The sequence below is a fragment of the Salmo salar genome, chromosome 25, assembly GCF_965601325.2.
Source record: "Salmo salar chromosome 25, fSalSal1, whole genome shotgun sequence".
In the NCBI taxonomy this organism is placed as follows: Eukaryota; Metazoa; Chordata; class Actinopteri; order Salmoniformes; family Salmonidae; genus Salmo; species Salmo salar.
In genome coordinates, this window is record NC_138315.1 from 45693275 (window position 1) to 45719996 (window position 26722).

The window sequence follows — 26722 nt, forward strand, 5'->3', positions numbered from 1 at the left end:
AATTAAAGCATAAATAATGGAGTTCAGGGATTTTTGCGGTTATTCAGCTATTCAATGTATTGTCAAATGTAACTTTCTTTTTCTTAGAATGCACTCATATATATGTATATATATATTTTCTTTTCTAATGGTATCAGCATTTTTTTTTATACACTGAGTTTACCAAACATTAGGAACACCGTCCTAATATTTCCTAATACATTACTTTTCCCTCAGAACAAACAGCCTCCATTCGGCGGGGCATGGACTCTGCCAGGTGTCTGGCCCATGTTGCCTCCAATGCTTCCCACAGATGTGTCAAGTTGGCTCAATAAGGGATCATAGCTTTAACCTGGATTCACCTGGTCAGTCTACTCAATGTCATGGAAAGAGCAGGTGTTCTTAATGTTTTGTGGGCGAGTGGAAGGTGTGGTGAAGAGCTCGGAACCCGAGCCTGGCATCAATGGACATGATAAAGAAGAATCTGGTCCAGTAGGAGTGACATTTTTGGAGAAAGTGGATCCTTGACTTTTTGGCAGATCCATTTGTGGTTTCAGGGTGTGAAAGGAGTTGGGGACCGTTGAGTGAGTAAAGGTACCCTCTAGTGGGCATGGGATATTTGTGTGTGTTTCTTCCACCCAGAGGGAGCGGGAGCTCCGTGTCACGCAACTGGGGACCAGGATCGGTTTCTTGATTTGCTCTTAGGAACAGGACACAATTGAAAGGAGTGATTACTGGGGTGGTGGTAAATGTGAAAGTGGACCAACTGAAGGGAAAGATTTGCGGTGTTTGTCATGCTCGTCAGTTGGTGCAATGCAGACAGGGTGGTGTGAGCGGTGAGACAGAAGAGTTCTTTTGAGTTTTGATGTTGAGTCTTTGCCCGACAAAGTGATGTTAGGATTTTTCAGTTATCCAGTTGTCTTGTTTTGTACGCTTTGTACAAAATAATAAAACGCAGAAGTACAGGATGTTTCTTAACATAACTCTTTATTAACTAGATACAACTACATGTTCGCCTATCTCCAACCACGATCAACTGACGATGCCCAAACCGTCTGGGTGGTCTTAACCAATCACTGCACAGTAGGATACGGCGGTAAAATGCATCCAATTATAATTCAGTATGTATTCACATATGAATATTACATCCCTCTTCTTTTAAAACAAAATACTAATGTTTTACATATTCTAAGCTTTTCTTTTGAATACATGCTCTGAAGTTTGAACTCAAGGTAAGTAACCATTTATATTGCATAATACACCAACTGAATCAACATACTCTGAAACAATGATCCAACATAGTGTTACTTTTCAAACAAGGGATTCTCAGCAACTCAGCTTTCACTGTAGAAATGACATCTTAACATTTCAAACAAATACAATACCAAAGCATGTCAAGTGAACTTTCAATAACAAGTTTACAGTCTGGAACTCTTTTAGGGCAGCGATCCGCCTACACACTTTGACATTTCACAGGTCGAGGACAGCTCTGGGCTTGACCTCTCTTCCTGACCTTGTGCGATATGATGTTGAGCATGCTTCTGTGTCAGTCAACAGCTCTTGTGGTGTTGCAGGTAAGTGTGGTGTATGTTGTGCTGTGTGTGTGTTTAGTCCATCACGTTCTCTTTCAGGGGAACAGTTCATCTCATCAGTGTGTTGTTCTTTTGTGTTCAGTAAGTGACGACGATTGCGGCGGTACACTGCTCCTTCTGCTGTGCGGACGTGATATGAACGTTCAGTGTCAGCTGGCTGGATGACGACTGCTGGTTTCCAGAGGCCATGCTCCTGGATTCTAACTGACTCTCCATCGATCAGTGGTGGCAGTGGTCTAGCTGACCTGTCGTAGTATCGCTTTTGTTGTTGTTGTCTCTGCACGTTTTTCATGCATTTCCTTGTAGCTGACGACCTCAGGTTGCAGCTGCTGGTTGGTGCTGGGAAGGGTTGAGCGAAGGCTGCGGCTCATCAACAGCTGGGCTGGTGATTTGAAGTTGTCAACTGGAGTGTTGCGGTATTCAAGGAGACTGAGGTAGGGGTCTCTCTTGTCTGCTTTTGCTTTGTCCATGAGTGATTTAGCAATCTGCACAGATTTTTCAGCAAGGCCATTACTTTGAGGGTAATGTGGGCTTGTGGTGACATGTGTGAACTCCCATGCTTTTGTGAAGGATTCAAACTCATTTGATTTGTAACAGGGCCCATTGTCAGATATTAAGGTCTCTACAATGCCATGCCTGGCAAAGGCTGCTTTCAGCTTGTGTATCACAGCTGCAGATGTGGTGCTGTGAAGCTTGTCGAGTTCGAAGTATCTGCTGTAGTAGTCCACTGTTACGATGTAGTCCTCGTTGTTCTAGGTGAACAGATCGGTTGCCACGACCTGCCAGGGTCGGTCTGGGATACAGTGAGGTAACATTGGCTCTTTGGTGTTTGAGGGGCGTCTTTCAAGACAGATGGTGCATCTACCAACAATGTCCTCTATTTGTTTGCACATTCCAGGCCAAAACAAAATGTCCCGTGCTCTCTGTTTGCACTTTTCCATGCCCATGTGTCCAGCATGGATCTTTGTCAAAATCTCTTCTCTGAGACTGGTAGGAATAATGATTTTCTCTCCTTTGAAAATGATTCCGTTGATCTGTGATAGTTCATCACGATGGTTCCAGAATTCTGAGACGCTCTGAGGGCATTTTCTCCTCTCCTCAGGCCATCCATCCTGTATGACTTCCCTCAGCTGTGTGAGTTGTGAGTCCTTGTCTGTTTCTGCTTGGATCTCCTTCAATTTTGTGTCACTAACTGGTAAGTTGCTGTACACAGTGTGCACTTGCATGTCCATGCCCTCACTGAGGCTGCTGTCCTTGTAGGTAAGAAACTTCCTGGAGAGTGTGTCTGCGACAGGGATGTCTTTGCCTGGACGGTGAGTGATTGTGAAGTTGTATTTTTGTAGTTGAAGGATCATTCTCTGTAGCCTTGGCGGGGCTGCAGCTAGTGGTTTCCTCATGATTGACTCAAGGGGCTTGTGGTCGGATTCCACAATGACTTGTCGTCCATATACGTACTGATGGAAACGTTTACATCCGAACAGAATGGCATAGAGCTCCTTTTCGATTTGAGCGTAGTTGATTTCACAGTCTGTGAGAGATTTGGAAGCGTAGCCGATGGGCTTTCCTTCTTGCAGTAGCACTGCACCTAGTCCATACTTCGACGCGTCCACTTGGAGTCTGAGCTCTTTGTTGGGGTCGTAGTAGGCAAGGATTGGTCCTGGTTCTCTCGTGATCAAGTCTTTCACATTCTGGAAAGCAATGACGTGTTGCTTGTCCCAAAGAAACTCACTGGACTGCTTTAGCAGTTGACGCAGGGGTGCATTAGCATTGGAGAGGCTGGGTGCGATCTTGGATAAGTAGTTGACCATGCCAAGCACTGTTTCCAGCTCTGCACGTTTTTTTGGTGGCTCCATTTCTTTTATGGCTGAGATCTTCTGTGGATCTGGCTTGATTCCATTCGCTGTGAGAAGATGTCCGAAGTAGGTGACCTCTGTAGCGCCGACTGTGCTCTTCTCTGGGTTGAGCCGGACTCCTCTCTCGCGGGATCTTTGCAGCATCGCGCGGAGGTTTCGGTCGTGCTCCTCTTTGGTTCGACCGTAGACAAGGATGTCATCCACAATTGCCACAACTCCGTCGAGGCCTTTGTACACTTCGTCGATCTTTCGCTGAAACTCGTCTTGGGCTGAGATAATCCCAAAAGGCAGGCGACGGAACCTGTAGCGTCCAAACGGTGTGTTGAATGTTGTGAGCTTAGATGACTCTTCTGTGAGCTTGATAGCCCAGTAGCCTGATCTAGCGTCCATGACACTGAAGTAGTGTGCTCCCGCTAGCTTGTGCGTGATACCATCTAGCGTCGGTAAAGGGTAATGGGGCCGTTTGATAGCCTTGTTCAAGTCTCTTGGGTCGAGGCATACTCGGAGCTTGCCTCTGCGTGGTTTCTCCACTACCACTAACGCGTTTACCCAGTCAGTCGGTTCTGTAACCTTGGTGACTATGTCAGATTGCTCCATGCTCTCCAACTCTTTCTTCAGACGGGCACGGAGAGCAAGGGGAATCTTTCTCGGTGGGTAGACCACAGGGGTTGCGTCTGGGTCAAGGTGAATGGTACATTCTCCTGGGAATAATCCTATTCCTGTAAAGACGTCAGCAAACTCCTCCAGTACATTTCCTGTCTCTACTGGTGCTGTTACTGATAAAACTAGCTTGATGAGGTCCATGTCTAAACATGCTTTAAGACCTAGCACTGCAGGTGCTCTAGTGTCAACAACGTAAAAGTCCAACATCATGTCACTTTCCTTGTATTTGCATTTGCAAGTGCATGTGCCTTTTACTGGGAGCTGTTCACCACCATAACCAGTCAGTCTGCGCATGGTGGGCTGTAGCTCGCACTCAGATGTCAAGCTGCGGTACTTATTCAGAGGAATAATGTTTACTTGTGCACCAGTGTCTAGTTTGAACTTTAGCTTTGTGCCTTGTGTTCCTATCTCAATGTCAGCAAAGGCTTGCTCTGTCTCTGATATGTGACTTTTCTGTGTCACTGAATCAATAAACAGTTCATCATCATTTGACTCTTTGATTGACATTTCATCTTCACTCACTGTGTGTACTGATTTTCCACGGTAAGCTCTGCACACTTTTGCAAAGTGATTCCATTTACCACATTTAGTACACTGTTTGCCTTTAGCTGGGCAATTTCCTTGTTCGCCATGCACTTTGTATCCACAATATCCACATGTTTTGGGGCGTTTTGAGTCTGTGTCGCTCTGTTTTGGAGTTATGTCTCTCTCCGTTCTGAAACGCGCTCTCTGGGCACCGGAGGTGTGTTTTGATGTCTGCCTGACTGCGTGCACTGCTTGTTCACGTGATGCGCTCGTGCTGCGGCGCGAAATGGTTTTCATCTGAGCCTGTGCTAGCTCGTGAGATCTGGCTATGTCGATAGCTTTGTCCAGCGTTAGCTCAGACCCAACATTCAAAAGTTTCTCTCTCACTCGCGGTGAGTGTATTCCAAATACAATACGGTCCCTGACCATCTCATCCTTGTTTGCATAATCACAGTCTTTCACAAGCAGACGCAGCTCAGTCACAAACTGTTCAAAAGACTCGCTAGCTCCCTGTACTTTCTCATGGAATTTGTACCTAGCGAAAATTGTATTAGTTGTCAGCACAACATATGCTTCAAAACGATCGTAGTATGTTTTCAGTACCTTTGATTCAGCCTCGGTAAGTGTCCATGTGTTGTAAATATCTCTCCCTTTTTCACCGATCCAGAGGAGCAGGTAGCTACACTTTTCCTCTTCTCCTCTTGCCTTCAGAGGACCCGTGAACATTAGCTCCACATGCTGTTTGTACTTACGCCATGCATCGGGTAAGTTTGTAGACTCCCATTCGAGGTGAAGGAACTCCAGAAAAATCCATCTTTTAAGACCATTTACTCTGACACCATGTCTTGTTTTGTACGCTTTGTACAAAATAATAAAACGCAGAAGTACAGGATGTTTCTTAACATAACTCTTTATTAACTAGATACAACTACATGTTCGCCTATCTCCAACCACGATCAACTGACCATGCCCTAACCGTCTGGGTGGTCTTAACCAATCACTGCACAGTAGGATACGGCGGTAAAATGCATCCAATTATAATTCAGTATGTATTCACATATGAATATTACACCAGTATGAGCTTTTGTGCCGATTACATTACGTTGTTACAGGTGTCAAGCTTATGGGCATGTGGCAAGAGTGTGTAGGAGGGAGGTTCTTAGTGCGAAGTGTGCGGAAGGGCATGAGACCAAGGAATGTGTAGTATTGGGGAAAGAAGCGGTATGTGTTAATTGTAGGGGTGCCTATGGGGCTGGAGATCAGAAGTGTCCGGTGTGAGAGAGGCAGGTTGAGGTTGCCAGGGTAAGAGTAGAGCAGGGGGTATTGTGTACTGAGGCAGTGAAGAAAGTAGAGGAAGATGGGTCAAGGGGGAGGGATCCTGAGAGGATCCCAGTGAGTAGTAAATCTGTTCCAGCACAGAAGGATGAGGGTTTATAGCTATGCTTATCAACTGTACAGCAGAGATGGAACGTAAGTCACAGAAAATAGATGTTATGGTGGCTGCAGCAGAGAAGTATTTGGGGGTACTAGATTGGACTTCAGAAGAGTTACAGGGCGTGTTGAGTGGTGGTGTCCTATCATCCGCTGTTGGACTGGGGTAGGGCCAGATAGGGTTGAATAGGGTGGTGGGTTTTAATAAGTGTAGGGTTAGATGGTAGGGTGGTGGGTTTTAATGAGTGTAGGTTTAGATGGTAGGTGGTGGGTTTTAATGAGTTTAGGGTTAGATGGACATTTTAATTTAGTTGTTAATTCTGTTCCCCTTTTTTCTATTTTGTGGATCAAAATATAATGGATTTATATCCCAGTCTAGTTCGTGGCGGTAATGCAACAAAAGTTTGCCATGTGTAATATGGACTGGAGGAAACAGAGCTAATTTAATGATGGTCTTAGCCAGGGATAGAGGCTCTTCTTATGGGGGTGGGGGGGGGGCACGTAGCCTAGTGGTTAGAGCATTGGGCCAGTAAACGAAAGGGTTGCTGGATCAAATCCCCAAGCTGACAAGGTAAAAATCGTTTGTTCTGCCCCTGAACAAGGCAGTTAACAAATCCCCAAGCTGACAAGGTAAAAGTAGGCTGTCATTGTAAATAAGAATTTGTTCTTCACTGTCTAACCTAGCTAAATAAAATGTAAATTGACACATTTCCTACAGCTCTTGATGGACACAAATCCTCAGCACCAGTGGAAGACAACTCATAAAATTGTCTGGAATAGAGCTAATGGCATCAAACACATGGAAACCATGTATTTAATTCTGCTCCAGCCATGTATTTGATACCATTCCACTGATTCTGCTCCAGCCATTACCATGAGCCTGTCCTCCCCAATTAAGGTTCCACCAACCTCCTATGCTCAGGACACTAAGGGCAGTTTAAAGCCAGAGCAGTTTACCAATTCAGTGTCAGTACTTCAAGGTGAAGGATAAATGCAGGGATCTCTGAGGCTGTGCACATCAAGTCCCAGCAGCACTTCCTTAAGAAGGTATCCATGGCTGTACTGTTTATTTAGTTCTACCGAAACGTATTGAGAGGGTGACATTATGATAGGGTTTTAATGAAGACCAGGCTTCTGGTTTCTTCACACCGAATCCAAAGCCAGACCCCTCAGAAATGTAATCACTATAAATTATATTGAGGCTGATTAATAGCAGGGGGACTAGTTCTATGACAATGGGATACTTAAATATGATTTATTATGTCATTGGGGCTGCAGATCTTACATGGTGCTCATGTTCTGGAAATCAGCTGCCTGTGTTTACAACACCACAAGTGAGTTGATTAGCGGGCGTTATGCATATTTACTTATGCTATAGTAACATGAATTAAATGTTGTGTTACGTCTTGCATAGAGTTTATAATGTTGATTTAAAACTAAATCTACAAGATAAACCAAATATGTTAGTCTTCTGGATTAAAACCTGTTGAAGACTGACTCATCAACGGTAAGAATGATGATGAGATGTTCTTCTTGGCTCATGTCGTTTGTGTGATGGTGATACGAAGCACAGATGTTCATTACAAATGCTCAATGAGATTTCTGCATCTTCTTCTTCTTATGCGTCGTGCATAAGAACAGCCCTTAGCCATGGTATATTGGCCATATACCACACCCCCTCGGGCCTTATTGTTTAAGCATATCTCAGTGCAGGTCAGTAACCACAGTCACATGTAATAGGCCCACGGTGCCATTATGAGACTGTGGCCCTGTGTTCCTGCTGTATCTAAGAGACTGTGTTCCTGCTGTATCTAAGAGACTGTGGCCCTGTGTTCCTGCTGTATCTAGAGACTGTGTTCCTGCTGTATCTAAGAGACTGTGGCCCTGTGTTCCTGCTGTATCTAAGAGACTGTGTTCCTGCTGTATCTAAGAGACTGTGTTCCTGCTGTATCTAAGAGACTGTGTTCTTGCTGTATCTAAGAGACTGTGTTCTTGCTGTATCTAAGAGACTGTGGCCCTGTGTTCCTGCTGTATCTAAGAGACTGTGGCCCTGTGTTCCTGCTGTATCTAAGAGACTGTGGCCCTGTGTTCCTGCTGTATCTAAGAGACTGTGGCCCTGTGTTCCTGCTGTATCTAAGAGACTGTGGCCCTGTGTTCCTGCTGTATCTAAGAGACTGTGGCCCTGTGTTCCTGCTGTATCTAAGAGACTGTGGCCCTGTGTTCCTGCTGTATCTAAGAGACTGTGGCCCTGTGTTCCTGCTGTATCTAAGAGACTGTGGCCCTGTGTTCCTGCTGTATCTAAGAGACTGTGGCCCTGTGTTCATGCTGTATTTAAGAGACTGTGTTCTTGCTGTATCTAAGAGACTGTGGCCCTGTGTTCCTGCTGTATCTAAGAGACTGTGGCACTGTGTTCCTGCTGTATCTAAGAGACTGTGGTCCGACTGAATAACAATGGTGAAGTCAGTTTGACATTGTTTTCCCCACTGTATGAAACACAGCACCTCTCCCCCACCAAGAGTCAGCTCTCTCTTACTCTCCTCTAATAAGATGTACAGTATGTTCTGTAACTTGTGCTGTACTAGCCTGTGGTCCCTGGTTAGGACAAAGTAACTGCAGCATGTGAGGCTTTCCATGGGGTTGTTAAAGGTGAAGCTTTCCATGGGGTTGTTAAAGGTGATGTTTTCCATGGGGTTGTTAAAGGTGAAGTTTTCCATGGGGTTGTTAAAGGTGAAGTTTTCCATGGGGTTGTTAAAGGTGATGTTTTCCATGGGGTTGTTAAAGGTGAAGTTTTCCATGGGGTTGTTAAAGGTGAAGTTTTCCATGGGGTTGTTAAAGGTGAAGTTTTCCATGGGGTTGTTAAAGGTGAAGTTTTCCATGGGGTTGTTAAATATGAAGTTTTCCATGGGGTTGTTAAAGGTGATGTTTTCCATGGGGTTGTTAAAGGTGAAGTTTTCCATGGGGTTGTTAAAGGTGAAGTTTTCCATGGGGTTGTTAAAGGTGATGTTTTCCATGGGGTTGTTAAAGGTGAAGTTTTCCATGGGGTTGTTAAAGGTGAAGTTTTCCATGGGGTTGTTAAAGGTGAAGTTTTCCATGGGGTTGTTAAAGGTGATGTTTTCCATGGGGTTGTTAAAGGTGATGTTTTCCATGGGGTTGTTAAAGGTGAAGTTTTCCATGGGGTTGTTAAATATGAAGTTTTCCATGGGGTTGTTAAAGGTGAAGTTTTCCATGGGGTTGTTAAAGGTGAAGCTTTCCATGGGGTTGTTAAAGGTGAAGTTTTCCATGGGGTTGTTAAAGGTGATGTTTTCCATGGGGTTGTTAAAGGTGAAGTTTTCCATGGGGTTGTTAAAGGTGAAGTTTTCCATGGGGTTGTTAAAGGTGAAGTTTTCCATGGGGTTGTTAAAGGTGAAGTTTTCCATGGGGTTGTTAAAGGTGATGTTTTCCATGGGGTTGTTAAAGGTGAAGTTTTCCATGGGGTTGTTAAAGGTGAAGTTTTCCATGGGGTTGTTAAAGGTGAAGTTTTCCATGGGGTTGTTAAAGGTGATGTTTTCCATGGGGTTGTTAAAGGTGATGTTTTCCATGGGGTTGTTAAAGGTGAAGCTTTCCATGGGGTTGTTAAAGGTGAAGTTTTCCATGGGGTTGTTAAAGGTGAAGCTTTCCATGGGGTTGTTAAAGGTGAAGTTTTCCATGGGGTTGTTAAAGGTGAAGTTTTCCATGGGGTTGTTAAAGGTGAAGCTTTCCATGGGGTTGTTAAAGGTGAAGTTTTCCATGGGGTTGTTAAAGGTGAAGTTTTCCATGGGGTTGTTAAAGGTGAAGTTTTCCATGGGGTTGTTAAAGGTGAAGCTTTCCATGGGGTTGTTAAATATGAAGTTTTCCATGGGGTTGTTAAAGGTGAAGTTTTCCATGGGGTTGTTAAAGGTGAAGTTTTCCATGGGGTTGTTAAAGGTGAAGTTTTCCATGGGGTTGTTAAAGGTGATGTTTTCCATGGGGTTGTTAAAGGTGAAGTTTTCCATGGGGTTGTTAAATATGAAGTTTTCCATGGGGTTGTTAAAGGTGAAGTTTTCCATGGGGTTGTTAAAGGTGATGTTTTCCATGGGGTTGTTAAAGGTGAAGTTTTCCATGGGGTTGTTAAAGGTGATGTTTTCCATGGGGTTGTTAAAGGTGAAGCTTTCCATGGGGTTGTTAAAGGTGATGTTTTCCATGGGGTTATTAAAGGTGAAGTTTTCCATGGGGTTGTTAAAGGTGAAGTTTTCCATGGGGTTGTTAAAGGTGAAGCTTTCCATGGGGTTGTTAAAGGTGAAGTTTTCCATGGGGTTGTTAAAGGTGAAGTTTTCCATGGGGTTGTTAAAGGTGAAGTTTTCCATGGGGTTGTTAAAGGTGATGTTTTCCATGGGGTTGTTAAAGGTGAAGTTTTCCATGGGGTTATTAAAGGTGATGTTTTCCATGGGGTTATTAAAGGTGAAGTTTTCCATGGGGTTGTTAAAGGTGAAGTTTTCCATAGGTTCAGACCCAGGTCCGAGAATCGTGTTAAAATGTCCACAGATATTCTGTTTCTGTAAGGAGCGTTCTCTTTCACTTACAGATAGACTATCTTAATTAGATCACTCTGATGTATAATTTTCCTGTTTAGCAGGAAATGATAATTGTAGTGTATTCAAGGTTTAAAAATACTTTAAAAGTTTTCTAGTTTCCATTTCAAAATGTCAGACTTGATGTATCCTAACTAGAAAGTTTTTTTTTAATCCACATAATCATTTACATTTCCTGTTGCTGCAGGATTATTTTCCTGCGGTGAGAAACTGGTCAAATTTACATCTGTAGATGTAACATGCATGCACAATACATTTTGCCTCTTGAGTGGATGTTTAATGCCCTATAGACATACAGTTATCATGCCCGCTTTGAGGACAATACATTGCCACCGTCGCGGCCCGCTAACAAGGACTGCGCCCCCCCCTTCTCCGTGGCCAACATGAGTTACACATTTAAACGTTTTAACCCTTGCAAGGTTGCAGGCCCAGACGGCATCCCTTGCCGCATCCTCAGAGCATGCGCAGACCAGCTGGCTGGTGTGTTTACGGACATATTCAATCGCTCCCTATCCCAGTCTGCTGTCCCCACATGCTTCAAGATGGCCACCATTGTTCCTGTACCCAAGAAGGCAAAGATAACTGAACTAAATGACTACCGCCACAGAGCACACACTTCTGTCGTCATGAAGTGCTTTGAGAGACTAGTCAAGGATCATATCACCTCCACCTTACCTGACACCCTAGACCCACTTCAGTTTGCATACCGCCCCAACAGGTTCACAGACAATGCAATTGCCATCACACTGCACACTGCCCTAACCCATCTGGACAAGAGGAATACCTATGTAAGAATGCTGTTCATTGACTACAGCTCAGCATTCAACACCATAGTACCCTCCAAGCTCATCATTAAGCTGGAGGCCCTGGGTCACAACACCGCCCTGTGCAATTGGGTCTTGGACTTTCTGACGGGCTGCCCCCAGGTGGTGAAGGTAAGAATTAACATCTCCACTTCGTTGACCCTCAACACTGGGGCCCTACAAGGGTGCGTGCTCAGACCCCTCCTGTACTCCCTGTTCACCCATGACTGCGTGGCCATGCACGCCTCCAACTTAATCATCAAGTTTGCAGACGACACCACAACAGTAGTGGGCTTGATTACCAACAATGACGAGACAGCCTACAGGGAGGAAGTGAGGGCACTTGGAGTGTGGTGTCAGGAAAACAACCTTTCACTCAATGTCAACAAAACAAAGGAGATGATTGTGGGCTTCAGGAAACAGCAGAGGGAGCACCCCCTATTCACATCTACGGGACAGTAGTGGAGAAGGTGGAAAGTTCCTCGGCGTACACATCACAGACAAACTGAAATGGTCCAGGTAGGGCAGCTGGCTGTACAGACAGTATGGTGAAGAATGCGCAACAGCACCTGTTCAACCTCAGGAGGCTGAAAAAATGTGGCTTGTCACCTAAAACCCTGACAAACTTTACAGATGCACAATCGAGAGCATCCTGTCGGGCTGTATCACCGCCTGGTACGGCAACTGCACTGCCCCCAACCGCAAGGCTCTCCAGAGGGTGGTGCGGTCTGCACAACGCATCACCGGGGGCAAACTACCTGCCCTCCAAGACACTTACAGCACCCAATGTCACAGGAAGGCCAAAAAGATCATCAAGGACAACAACCACCTGATCCACTGCCTGTTCACCCCGCTATCATCCAGAAGGCGAGGTCAGTACAGGTGCATCAAAGCTGGAACCGAGAGACGGAAAAACAGCTTCTACCTCAAGGCCATCAGACTGCTCAACAGCACTCAATAACTCAGAGGCTGCTGCCTTCATAGAGACTCATATCACTGGCCACTTTAATAAATGGATCGCTAGTCACTTTAAACAATGCCACTTTAATAATGTTAACATGTCTTACATTACTCATCTCATATGTATATACTGTACCTTATACCATCTATTGCACCATGCCTTTACCGCTCATCCATATATTATTTTGTACATATACTTATTCCTCCCTTTAGATTTGTGTGTCTTAGGTAGTTGTTGGGGAATTGTTAGATTACTTGTTAGATATTACTGCACTGTCGGATCTAGAAGCACAAGCATTTCGCTATACTCGCATTAATATCTGCTAAACATGTGTATGTGACCAATAAAATTAGATTTGCTATAGAGTGTCGTATGCAAGTGATCAACAAGCTGGTTCAATCATTGATGAACCCCGTGGAATCCAAAAGGGGGAGATGTCAATGTCATTTTGGATAGTGGTACACTCAAAATCAAATCAAATCTCAATGTATTTGAAGTGCATTTAACATGTTACAATACACTTTACAAATAAATAAAACTGAATGATTTGACTATTATGCTCATTATTCTATCCACTAATATATACATTGTAGGATCACTATTGCATTAGTCTCGTCCCCCAGTCGGCTCTATGTGGTAGCAATTAGCCTAGGGACCGAGGTTGCTATGGCATTACAATCTCCCAAAAAGCACATCACTGTCAATCCTATCCTAGCATAGTAATTTGACACATGATTTATATTTCATTAGTTAGATAACATTGAAGGCCTTGTCTAGTTTTCACTTTTATTCTTGTATATTTCATATAGAACGTGCCCTGAGTAGGATCTACTTGAGGACTTTGATGGCTGGGTTGAAATGTAACGCAAAAGAGACATCTGGTTTACATGAAGTAAATCTCAACTCTTATTTCTCACAGCAGAACTGCTGAACCTGATCCTTGGCAACATTCCCTCCGGCAAATATTTCTTCCCACAGGAGACGGTCAGTGTGTATGGCATGGAACTAGACCTGCCTGTAGAACCTACCACACAAAGTAGTGTAGTGCTCATATAGCTACGCCTCCGCTGTCCGAAAGGGGTGAAAATATACAATCTATGAGTTAGATAGTGAAACTGTGAACCTGAAAATAACATTTCAACAAATAAATCAACGGTTATTTTCATTTCGTGGTCCGTATGGCTATGTTTTCAGACGGTCACTCCGTCCCTGACCCAGAGGGCCAGTTCAGCTCAATGTGTTCTGCCTGAATAGCTACAAAACTGTAGCAACTACCATAAGCTCTGTTTCAGACCAGAAAGCCTTTCCAACCCACAGCCTGGATGACTGCCACAGAATATGTCGAGCCAGTATTTCTAATCAGTTAGAAATAATCCATGTTTCCTACGTTAAAAATAGAGCAGTATGAAGACGAACAACTTCCTCCTAACGTTTTACTTGCCAGGGTGATGAAGATGCCTGTTTTACTTGCCAGGGTGACAAAGGTGTTTATCTGTCTGTTTTAGTTGCCGAGGTGACAAATGTATCTGTCTGTTTGCCTGCTTTGTCAGTATTTATAGTATTAGTTGACAGTCTCCTGAATTATTTTCTAAGAGAAGACTCTTCACTTCTCCTCACATAATTACTGGCCTTATTACTCCTTCTCTCAGAAAGAGAATAGACTCTGGAATGGATTTCTTATCTAGTTCAGTGTAAAAAGGCTGACTGGGAGAGCTCGCCACAGAACATTGTTGTTGTTATTTGGTGAGAAAGCCTTTCTAAATATAGATGGCACAGCGGCTGCTTCTTGAGGATGTGAAAATGTAATGGAGGAGAAGGAACATTTCCCGTCACACTCAGGGAGTGGATCTTCAATGGGGATCATATTGCTTCATATTAGTGTGTTGCTCTCCGTGGCTCATCACAATGTAATAGCTTGGGCTGGCTATGTCTCATTAAATCTAATAATCACCTCACTCTTATCAACCATGTCTTAAGACAAAAAAGATGATCTCTCACTAGAGAAGGAGATTAGATGAGAGACACATGAGGCAGTGAACCTAATATGAATATACATAGAGACCTAGAGAGGAAGTCATGACCTTTCATTGCTTCTGCTTAGGAGGGGACTACCCCTCCTAAGCAGGAGAGCTTTGTTGTAATGTTTACAAAGATTCTTTGATATGACGGCTTTAGGCATCAAAGCCTTACAGTAAGTGCATTCATGTTTCATGTGGCTGTGGATATTCTCTGTCTATCTGCAACCTCCGCTGCATTAGTTATGGAGGCTTTGGGTTTCATTTAGGTTGATTTTAGGATATCACGTTGCTTTGTTATTAAATTGCTGCCGGCTACAGTAGGAAACTTGGTGCACCTTTTGAGAAAAATGTGAAATGTTGAGATTTAGTCATGTCATTTTTTTTTAACCCAAAATATTGTGGACTCAAATGAATGCCTGTATATGATACAACTGTGTGTCTGTGTCTGTCTGTTGCTGTTTCCATGACGATGGCTGTTATGGGGGATGCTCCGTCTTTTCCTCCATATACAGTATGATGGCAAAGCTCAGTTGAATCTCAGGGTATAGCCCAATGCTGATATCTACTGGCTACTTATTTTCATTCACCATCTTATGTCCTGAACTAACCTGACCCTTTGCAATATGAAATTCTTAAATCATTTGTATGAGTTGTTTTCATCTCTTATAAATAACGAGATTAAACTAGCCTTTGTATTCAATGAATTAGCCACGTCAAAACATGTATGAAAAGTAATATTCAATGATTGGCTTTTTATTGACATGCTTTCATTAATCAATAGTTTGGAAGACATTTTATATTTGAATCTATTGCATAGCATCTCCTGTATTTCCCAGCAGATAAATAATATTTAAGTCCTCTAAAGTCCTTTAGAGGGAGACATTTACCATATTACTTTAACACTGCTGATAACCTGCTCAACAAAATCTATACAGTACATGTGTTTATAATAGTATAACATTTGTCTCAACTCAATTATAATTGATGAAATGTTAAATGAAATGATGTGTAATAATGACATGTCATTGGAAGAAGAATTGTCCAATGAATATTGGTTTCCAGAATAAACATCCTTGAAAACAAAATCATTCTTATTTTTAAAATGACAAAATATTTGTAATTTAGTTTAGTACATTTTTCACATAACTCCCCCACGTGGTTTCCCAACATTTCACATGTGATATTCTACGATTCAGATGTGTGCTTTTGTAACCAGCAGGATTAGAACCCAGGAGATGCCAATTTTTTGGCCGTTAGACCAAGAGGGCCGACACTGGGTTTCTCTTCCAACGTAGCATGTACTGTCAATTTCTTTCAAACTGTGAATATCGACAGTTCAATTCAAAATCTCAAATTCAGAATTTGATCAAATTGAGCTGTAATTTATGATTTTTGTATGTAAAAAGCATTAGAAGATTGTCGAAGTAACGACTAGGAGAATCTGGTAAATTGATAAAGCACACTTTCTTGTTCCTCAATGTCAACTTGTTTTGAGATCATATTGTTGTTTTTAGCTGTATATGGGATGTTTTCAGTGTATTTTGAACGCTTTCAGACAATGCAAATAATCACAATAAAATAAAAAAATCCACTAAAATTACAAAAAGTTAACTAGAGTTAATTGATTAACTCTGACAGCTCTCTGAGAGGGGAGCTGTCAGAACCAGTAGCCTATTGGTTAGACCGTTGGGCCAGTAACCGAAAGGTTGCTAGTTTGAATCCCCGAGCTGACTAGGTAAAAATCTGTTGTTCTGCCCCTGAACAAGGCAGTTAACCTACTGTTCCTAGGCCGTCATTGTAAGTAAGATTTTGTTCTTAACTGACTTGCCTAGTTAAATAAAAAAAATATATTGTGTAAAGGTACCTGTTTACATTCAATCCAATAGAAAACACATTCATACATTAAAATCCTTTTTAGGCCAAAAACAAATGGACAGTTAACAATAACAGAAACAAAAAATAGCTGGCTAGGACAAGATGGAAGGCTAGCTATCGCCTATTACTAAGCTAGCTAGCTGTCAGCAATTAGCATGCGACCATTAGAGACAAATGTCATATATAAAGGAGCCTTTAAATACATGTCATTAGCGTGGTTCATATGTCCACATGTAAGTACACTTAATATGTACCCTTGTTTGTAAAATTAAAACTATTTAAGAGCCAAAATTAACGGAAATAAAAAATCAACCTAAATGCCATGTTCTCATTGACTTGAATACAAAATGAGCTAGCTACTTAGCTTGGCTACACTCAAGTAAATTGAAAAATCTCAAAACAATTAAATTATATATCAAAATGACCAGAAAACTCAACACAGTTTAGTTAAACATGTTATCTATAGATTTTGAAAACGTAAGCATGCGTACAAACCGGAAAACAAGATAAGAAAAATAAGGAGATACGGAGAGAGAGCTTCTCTGTTCTTTTCACTGGGCTTCTTTCAGTATGAAGAAGAGGCCCGCGCCTGCAGAAAACACTCCGAATGCCTCCCTTTATTGGTAACATGTACAGTATATCAATGCAACACCATAGATGACTGCAGTAATAATGGAGTGGATGGCTCAGAAATAAGAAGTAGGCTAAGTAATCTTTTTACAGAATGGTATTACAGATTTTGCAGTTCCACATGTGGAAACATTGATATTACAACATTTTAGCACCAGCTTTTCACATGTGAGGAGAATAACACTATTTCACCCCCACATGTGAACTAGAAATTCCACATATTTCTTACATGTCAAACAGCAAATTCGATTTTCACATGTGAAAGGTAGCCTAGTGTGGCAGGTAGCCTAGTGTGGCAGGTAGCCTAGTGTGGCAGGTAGCCTAGTGTGGCAGGTAGCCTAGTGTGGCAGGTAGCCTAGTGTGGCAGGTAGCCTAGTGTGGCAGGTAGCCTAGTGTGGCAGGTAGCCTAGTGTGGCAGGTAGCCTAGTGGCAGGTAGCCTAGCAGTTAAGAGCATTACGCCAATAACCAAAAGGTCTCTAGTTCTAATCCCTGAGCCCACTAGGTGAAAAATATGTTGATGAGCCCTTGAGTAACACACTTATTGATCCTGTTAATTGCTCAAGGCCCGGTTTTCCCACAAGCATCTTAATGCTAACTTCATCGTTTGTAGGAGCAAATCTACGAGCTGTTTCCCAATGCCACCGTTATTAATGTTGCACTTGAAAATGCTCATAATTTAACGCCTGCCTCAGACCACTCGTAGAACAGCTAAGTGCGCCGTTAGACTTTTTTTGGCCCTCCAGTGTCACTTTTATACACAGAAGATCTCAGCTAAACATAGAATCACATGGTTTATCTATCTCTCTATGACCGCAGATAACTTCAAAACAAAGTTGACTACATATACAAAGTTGCTAATGTCTTTGCAAATGATACAAACAAGCAACGTACAAAAAGATGCTTCAAATGAAAACCCAGATGACCGCATTAAAATATAAACAGTAGGCTAAAGGCTAGGCCTATTTCAATCATATTGAAATACATTTCATGTTCAATCAATTGAGTTCTATTTTGCTACTTGTAGGCTACTGCCGGTAACATATTTCATGATGTGTAGCCTAATATGTGCTCAATGATGTGCCAAATCTGTGATTTATTGCATTTTTATTGGGTAAGCACTAGAATAAGCCTCCTCAATATTTGCAGCCATAGGTGGTAATATCCCTCTAGAAGTTGATCCGTCGTCAGTATTGTTAAATAATTATATTGTTAAGGAAAGATTTGAATGGATAAAGCTGATCTGAGAGCAGCGCTCCCTTTCTTTCAATTCTATCAGCATTGACACGTGCTCCAACGACGCACTTAGCGACTGTTCTCTCTGTGTGGTGTTTTGGGAAACGCATGTTACATCTTCGGCTGTTGTAGGAAAGGATCAATGTTAAAACACTCATAAGCCTAAATTCCATCGCTATGGGAAACCGTGCCCTGGATAAGAGCGTCTGTTGAATGACTAAAATGTAAATGTTATGTATTTCATATGTGAAAATTAAATTCCACATAATGAGTTAGATTTTTTTACATGTCAAATTTAGCCCAACATGTGAAACCAGCCATTGCACACTCCAAATGTCACTTTTTTTTTATATAGGGCATCATTGCATTCAATAGCATGAGAGGAATGTTTGGACATTTTCCTGTTTAAATGGTGCTACATCTCCAGCTTCCTGTTTGGATGATGCTATGTCTCCAGCTTCCTGTTTGGTGGTGCTACGTCTCCAGCTTCCTGTTTGGAGGGTGCTACATCTCCAGCTTCCTGTTTGGATGATGCTATGTCTCCAGCTTCCTGTTTGGTGGTGCTACGTCTCCAGCTTCCTGTTTGGAGGGTGCTACATCTCCAGCTTCCTGTTTGGATGGTGCTACATCTCCAGCTTGCTGGCAGATGGAAGGAATAACAGCAGACTGACTCTTCTGTCTGACCTTTGGTCCAATGCACTTTCTCTGGTGTGCTGGGAGTCAGGGGCATACTTGACCCACAGACGGTATCAGCCATACATCAGTACTGTAAGATGGCCATCATGCCCATCATCATTAAATAAATGCAGGTCTTCTGATTTTAGACTCCAAGCTGTAGAGGAAATCTGTATATTTCCTCCAGAGAGAGAGAAGTCAGGATTGATTGATATGATGCTGACTGGGAGAGAGAGGTGTGGGTCTGGGTCTGGAGGACTGCAGTGTGGGTAGTTTGGACGGAATGCCGTCTGCATTCCTAAGAGCTCTAGAGAGAAGAGAGGAGACTAGAGGGCTTGGAGGAGGAGCAGAGGGCTGGAGACTTTCAGAAACGATATCCTGTGTAGCTCTCACAGACCACGACTATACAAAATACAAAAAGTCAAGATCAAATTTAGGCTTGATTAAGTACTGCTAATTGTTTGAAATATGGTGTTTCATAAATGTCATCTTATTGTGTCATACAACATTATGCTAATATCATTCTCCTCATATCATTCTACTCACATCATTTTACTCATATCATTTTACTCATATTAAACTCATATCGTTTTACTCATTTAATTAAACTCATATTATTATACTCAAATAATTATACTAATATCATTATACTCATATCATTATACTCATATCATTATACTCATATCATTAAACTCATATCATTATACTCATATCATTATACCAATAGCTAAAGCCAAAACTGGAGATAATAAGGTAATAAGGCAGTTTGAGGTTTGATGTAGAAAACCAGATGTAACCAGTTCCTGCTAAAACCATAAAATGAATACTATGTAATTAATTAATCAATATGCAGAAGTGGTCAGTTGATGCAGATGATAAGCTACAGGATTGTTTTGCTAGCACAGACTGGAACATGTTCCCGGACTCATCCAATGGCATTGAGGAGTATACCACATCAGTCACCGGCTTCATCAATAAGTGCATCGATGACGTTGTCCCCACAGTGACCGTACCTACCCCAACCAGAAGCCATGGATTACAGGCAACATCCGCACTGAGCTAAAGGGTAGAGCTGCCACTTTCAAGGAGCGGGACTCTAACACAGACGTTTATAAAAAATCCCGCTATGTCCTAAGATGAACCATCAAACAGGCAAAGAGTCAATACAGGACTAAGATTGAATCCTACTACACCGGTCGGATGTGGCAGGGCTTGCAAACTATTACCAACTACAAAGGGAAGCCCAGCCGCGAGCTCCCCAGTGACACAAGCCTACCAGACGAGCTAAACGACTTCTATGCGCGCTTTGAGATAAGCAACACTGAAGCATGCATGAGAGCACCAGCTGTTCCGGACGACTGTGTGATCACGCTCACTTATGTGAGTAAGACCTTTAAACAGGTCAACATCCACAAGGCCGCAAAGCCAGGCGGATTACCAGAACATGTACTCCGAGCATGTGCTGACCAACTGGCAAGTGTCTTCACTGACATGTTCAACTTCTCCTTGGCCGAGTCTGTAATACCTACATGTTTCAAACAGACCACCATAGTCCCTGTGCCCAAGAACACCAAGGTAACCTTCCTAAATGACTACCGACTACCGTCTGTAGCCATGAAGTGCTTTGAAAGGCTGGTCATGGCTCACATCAACATCATCATCCCAGAAACCCTAGACCCACTGCAATTTGCATACCGCCCCAACAGATCCACAGATGACGCAATCTCTATTGCAATCAACACTGCCCTTTACCACCTGGACAAAAGGAACACCTATGTGAGAATGCTGTTCATTGACTACAGCTCAGCATTCAAGACCATAGTGTCCTCAAAGCTCATCAATAAGCTAAGGAACCTGGGACTATACACCTTCCTCTGCAACTGGATCCTGGACTTCCTGACGGTCCACTCCAGATGTTAAAGGTAGGCAACAACACATCTGCCACGCTTATCCTCAACACGGGGGCCCATCAGGGGTGTGTGCTTAGTCCCCTCCTGTACTCCCTGTTCACCAACGACAGCGTGGCCAAGCACGACTCCAACACCATCATTAAGTTTGCCGACAACACAACGGTGGTAGGCCTGATCACAGACAACTATGAGACAGCCTATAGGGAGGAGATCAGAGACCTGGCAGTGTGGTGTCAGGACAACAACCTCTCCCTCAACGTGATCAAGACAAAGGAGCTGATCGTGGACTACAGGAAAAGGAGGGCCGAGCACGCCCCCATTCTCATCAACGGGGCTGTAGTGGAGCAGGTTGAGAGCTTCTAGTTCCTTGGTGTCCACATCACCAACAAACTATCATGGTCCAAATACACAAAGAAAGATAGTAAAGAGGGCACGACAACGCCTATCCCCCCTCAGGAGGCTGGAAAGATTTGGCATGGGTAAATTCAATTGATTGGACATGATTTGGAAAGGCACACACCTGTCTATATAAGGTCCCACAGTTGACAATGCATGTCAGAGCAAAAACCAACCCATGAGGTTGAAGGAATTGTCAGTTGAGCTCCGAGACAGGATTGTGTTGATGCACAGATCTGGGGAAGGGTACCAAAGCATTTCTGCAGCATTGAAGGTCCCCAAGAACACATTGGCCTCCATTATTCTTAAATGGAAGAAATTTGGAACCACCAAGTCTCTTCCTAGAGCTGGCCTGGCCAATCGGGGGAGAAGGGTCTTGTTCAGGAAGGTGACCAAGAACCTGATTGTCCTCTGACAGAGCTCCAGAGTTCCTCTGTGGAGATGGGAGAACCTTCCAGAAGGACAGCCATCTCTGCAGCACTTCACCAATCATGCCTACATGGTAGAGTTGCCTGACGGAAGCCACTCTTCAGTAAAACGCAAATGACAGCCCACATCGGAGTTTGCCAAAAGGCATCTAAAGAAACTCAGACCATGAGAAACAAGATTATCTGGTCTGATGAAACCAAGATTGATTTCTTTGGCCTGAATGCCAAGCATCACGTGTGGAGGAAACCTGGCACCCTCCCTACGGTGAACCATGGTGGTGGCAGTATCATGCTGTGGGGATGTTTTTCAGTGGCAGGGACTGGGAGACTAGTCAGAAATGAGGGAAAGATGAACGGAGCAAAGTACAGACAGGTCCTTGATGAAAACCTGCTCCAGAGCGCTCAGGACCTCAGACTGGGGCAAAGGTTCACCTTCCAACAAGACGTCAACCCTAAGCACACAGCCAAGAAAATGTGAGAGTGGCTTCGGGACAAGTCTCCGAATGTCCTTGAGTGGCCCAGCCACTTGAACACGATCAAACATCTCTTCAGCAAAGTACTGAGTAAAGGGTCTGAAAATAAATGTAAATGTAATATTTAAAAATACCAATATTTTGGATATTATTTCATTTCTGAACAAAGGGGAAAAGACCATTCTTCAACATTAAATAGTACCCGGAAAACACCAATCTCAACATCAACAGTGAAGAGGTGACTCCGGGATGCTGGCCTTCTAGGCGGAGTTCCTCTGTCCAGTGTCTGTGTTATTTTGCCCATCTTAATCTTTTTTTTTATTGGCCAGTCTGAGATATTACTTTTTCTTTGCAACTCTGCCTAGAAGGCCAGCATCCCGGAGTCACCTCTTCACTGTTGATGTTGAGACTGTTTTGCGGGTACTATTTAATGAAGCTGCAAGTTGAGGACTTGTGAGGCGTCTGTTTCTCAAACTAGACACTCTAATGTACTTGTCCACTTGCTCAGTTGTGCACTGGGGCCTCCCACTCTCCTTCTATTCTGATTAGAGCCAGTTTGCACTGTTCTGTGAAGGGAGTAGTACACAGCATTGTACGAGATCTTCAGTTTCTTGGCAATTTCTCGCATGGAATAGCCTTCATTTCTCAGAACAAGAATAGACTGACGTTTCAGAAGAAGGTTCTTTGTTTCTGGCCATTTTAAGCCTGTAATCGAACCCACAAATGCTGATGCTCAGTTTTCAGCTGTGCTAGCATAATTGCAAAAGGGTTTTCTAATTATCAACTAGCCTTTTAAAATGATAAACTTGGATTAGCTAACACAACGTGCCATTGGAACACAGGAGTGATGGTTGCTGAAAATGGACCTCTGTACGCCTATGTAGATATTCCATAAAAAATCAGCCATCTTGAGCTACAATATACATTTACAACATTAACAATGTCTACACTGTATTTCTGATCAATTTGATGTTATTTCATGGGACCAAAAAAAAAGTGCTTTTCTTTCAAAAACAAGACATTTTCTAAGCGACCCAAACTTTTGAACGGTAGTGGATATGCCAATTATTTGACGGTCCGACCGCATTCTGTCCCCTATTAACACTTTTTTAAACTTTTGTTGCCACCGAGAATGACATAAGAAAGTAGTCAAAATGAAGATCCAGCTGTTTGGATGGTTTCAAATTATCAAATTAGTTAGGCTTTGCGATGGGATCAGTGTGCTAGCAAAGCACAACCTGCTCTGAATGTTACGCAATGCATGGCTGTTTCTGGTGGGCTAGGCATCTTGGTATTCCCCCACACCACAGGGAATTGGTGGCACCTTAATTGGGGAGGATGGGCTTGTGGTAATGGCTGGAGCGGGATAAGTGTAATGAAATTAAATACATTCCATTCGCTCCGTTCCAGACATTCTTATGAACTGTCCTCCCCTCAGCAGCCTCCTTTGCTCCACACTATACTGAGAAAACAGAGGATTGCAATGCCAATCTCAAGAGCTTTTTAAAATTGTAACCCCATTTCATCAGATATATTTTGGATCAAACTTTACTGAGCCATTATCTTGCAGAGGAAAGCTATCCCATGAGTCTGATTAAAAGTCTCATTAAAAGTCAAATTTTCCACATTTATAGGCTTTAAACAACTATGTTCCTAGTCAGATGATAGTTTCTTCTAATCATTTTGAACCCCTGAGCCAAAAATAGTTATTGGCTTGAAAAATGGTTAATTCTAATGACAGAAAACATTGTGTCTTTGCATCATAAAAATGCCACAATTTATAAATATGATAATAAATGTTATAGAAAAACAATGTAAAATACAACCCCAGTCAAACAAGCTGATATTCAATGAAAAACACTTACATTTTTGTTCATCCTTGCACAAGTACTGTGTCCTCATGTCTTGAAACTCGATCTTCAGGCTAATCCCAAGAATGCGGTCGAAAGTTGGGGGTTATAACTTAGATTTGTTGTGCAAAAACAGAGTGGTCACGGTTTTTGGCCTCTACCTGCAGTTTGTTTGTTTTGTTCAAACAGGAGTTGTTCCTGTTTAGATGGGCAAAGCTGCTGAAGATGTCAGCATGTCACAGTAATAATAAACATGTCCGTTTATCTTCTCCATAAGGGAGAGTCAATCCACATTCTCAGGCAATAGAGACATTTGTTTACCCTTTGTGGACAGTAGGCTAATGGGACCATGTTGTAACCATGTAGACTGGATCTCATTTGGATGTAATATATTTTCAAGCATGAGAAGCAGGTTAATACAACTACATCATAGTATATAGTGTAATTCATGTTTAGCAGGGTCATAGCATTGTCGTTTGCATAACACATCATTTAAGTAGGCTACCCATATACTTACTACATTACAAAGGTCTTTACATTTATCTGCATGTCCTGATGCATTACATCTGGTCTGGACATTTCATACTGTATAAACAAAGTTTTTATTAAGACACAGACATTCCTCCATTCAAAACTTCCTCAACCAAATGGTCTGCATTGCAGATTATTCACGCAAATAGATTTCATGGACAGCACATTGATAGTGGAACGTAAATACAATATTGAATGATGTTGAGGTATGACCGCTAGTCTTTTCTCAGTGAGAAAAGTCGATACATTTTGGATTGGGAAATATGTATTGTGTGAAGGATGGCATGTTTAATATGCCTTAAAACACAAATGGCGGAATTTTTCTGAGGATTTTGACAGTGTTTGTTATCACGTCGTTAATAACTGAGTTGTTGAACTTTCTAATAGAGAGAGAGCGCATCTAACTTCCCCGCCCCGTTTATCGTCAGGCTTCCTTGCGCTTCGTTCTTCAAGGACCTAAGCTTCACCAGACATGGGGAAGCGCAAATGAGAGATAAACGACAATGAAGTAAAACTGAGGGCAAATATAGCAACATCTTACATGTTATCTATTTGCAGTCATTGACGTAGCCACTTACATTTCAGCAAACTTGATGTAAATTAAAATGTAACTCCACAAACGCTCTGTGTAGCGGGCTGTCTATGTATTCGGACCATGGGGGACCTCGTACCCTTCAACAGGCGCATCTCATACCTTGTAAGTATTGTAGACTTTTTGAACAAACCAACATTTGCGTACGAAATGTTTAACCAAGATATTGAGAATTTCCTAAATGTTGTATAAAAAATGGGGGTTCGATAGTGTCAGCGATAACATCATTTTGGAGATATTAGTTGTAATTGGAAATGCCTCATTTCTGCTTCTCTTCAGACTTTTATATGACATATAACTTCAAATTATGTTAAAAAAAGTAATGCTCCTCACATGTAATGCAGTGCATTGTGTTATATCCTAGAAATAATCACAATTAAAATGTAATGGGACTCCGTTTCTCCGTCGTTTGTTTTGTTTTTGTTTGTGTTCCAGTCTTTAATGCAAGGCTACATGCACGTGACCGTGTGGCTTTACAGTGACGTCTCATATACAGTACATTGCTGCCCAGTAATTAACAGTGAAGGGTAGGCAACAGGAACGCTGAAGAGCAGGTGGCTTCCCCTTTGTCTTGTCCATGAGGAGTTCCCCATATTTATTAGGTGGATCTCTGAGTCAGTCATGTGGGTATTTTAGTAAGCAATCGTGCATGACCTCTTATCATGTGATATCAGCGGTGTGTTTGGCTAAAAACCAATACGCATACCCACTGGGCACAGACTTCAATTCACCGTCTATTCCACGTTGGTTCAACTTAATTTCATTGAAATGACGTTGAAACCAGTGTGTGCCCAGTGGGTAGCTTCACAAGCTGTAATTGGGCTGGGTGACAGGGTGTGATAGTCTACAGACAGTAATCTAGGTGAGTTCAAGCCATCAGGCGTCTATGAACTTTGACCCCATACCTGGCCTATAAGGAACCTACCTGAGGCTATAACTGGGAAACTGAATTCCACAATGGGAGAGTGAGTCCTCCTCACCGTCTATATTGCTGTACAAAGCATGTTCTACATCACTGCTGGGATTAATGCTCAAGACACCTTGCACTAATGATTCATTGGGGGAACTTGTTAAGCAACTCTGTTAATTGCTTAAGTTTACAGCTAATTTCTCGCTTTTCAAGATGATTTTAGAATGTAATTCACTGACAGAAATGAGAGGGAGTTCTGCCAGTGCATCTCATATTACTATTTCTCGCTTTTCAAGATGATTTTAGAATGTAATTCACTGACAGAAATGAGAGGGAGTTCTGCCAGTGCATCTCATATTACATTGTGTTACTTAGGACCGTGAGTGGTACAAGGACTGTGGGTTATGATGACTCAGAACCAGCATGAATTCTTAGTAAATATTATGGGACTGACTGACTGACAACATCGTGTCAAAAGAACTTGCTTTTCTACTGAAAGCATTTATGATCAGTTCAGACATTATCAGCCACCTCTTGGAGTATGTCTGAAGGCTAATCTAAGTTGAATCTCTAGAATTTGTGATATAGTTTGTTTAGGTTTTAGAAAACATAACATATCTGAGATTGTGTCGCCACCCCCTAAAACAGCGTAACTATACCTTAGTGCAGGGTTCCCCATCTGGGTGATTTTCTTTGTCCCCCTAGTTTGGAGAAAAAAATAGAAATGTTTTTATTTAAAATGTTAAATTGTTGGACATAAAAACAATGCAAAAGACCAACAAATCAGCGCCAAGTGATTTTATTTTT

General features: G+C 42.4%; 1 protein-coding gene across 2 annotated transcripts in view; it reads left to right on the forward strand.

Annotated features, from left to right (window-relative positions):
• The window catches only part of LOC106586809 (rho GTPase-activating protein 6), a 76536-nt gene that overhangs the window by 12616 nt on the left and 37198 nt on the right, over window positions 1–26722 (forward strand). Inside the window, exon 1 of one of the 2 annotated variants that reach the window (XM_014174485.3) lies at window positions 24843–25110. The exons of the other annotated variant lie outside the window; for it this stretch is intronic. Within the exon in view, the coding sequence (XP_014029960.3) occupies window positions 25069–25110 (42 nt within the window). The 5' untranslated portion in view covers window positions 24843–25068. Of the gene's footprint in view, window positions 1–24842; window positions 25111–26722 lie in introns of those variants that run through there. 2 annotated transcript variants of the gene reach the window in all.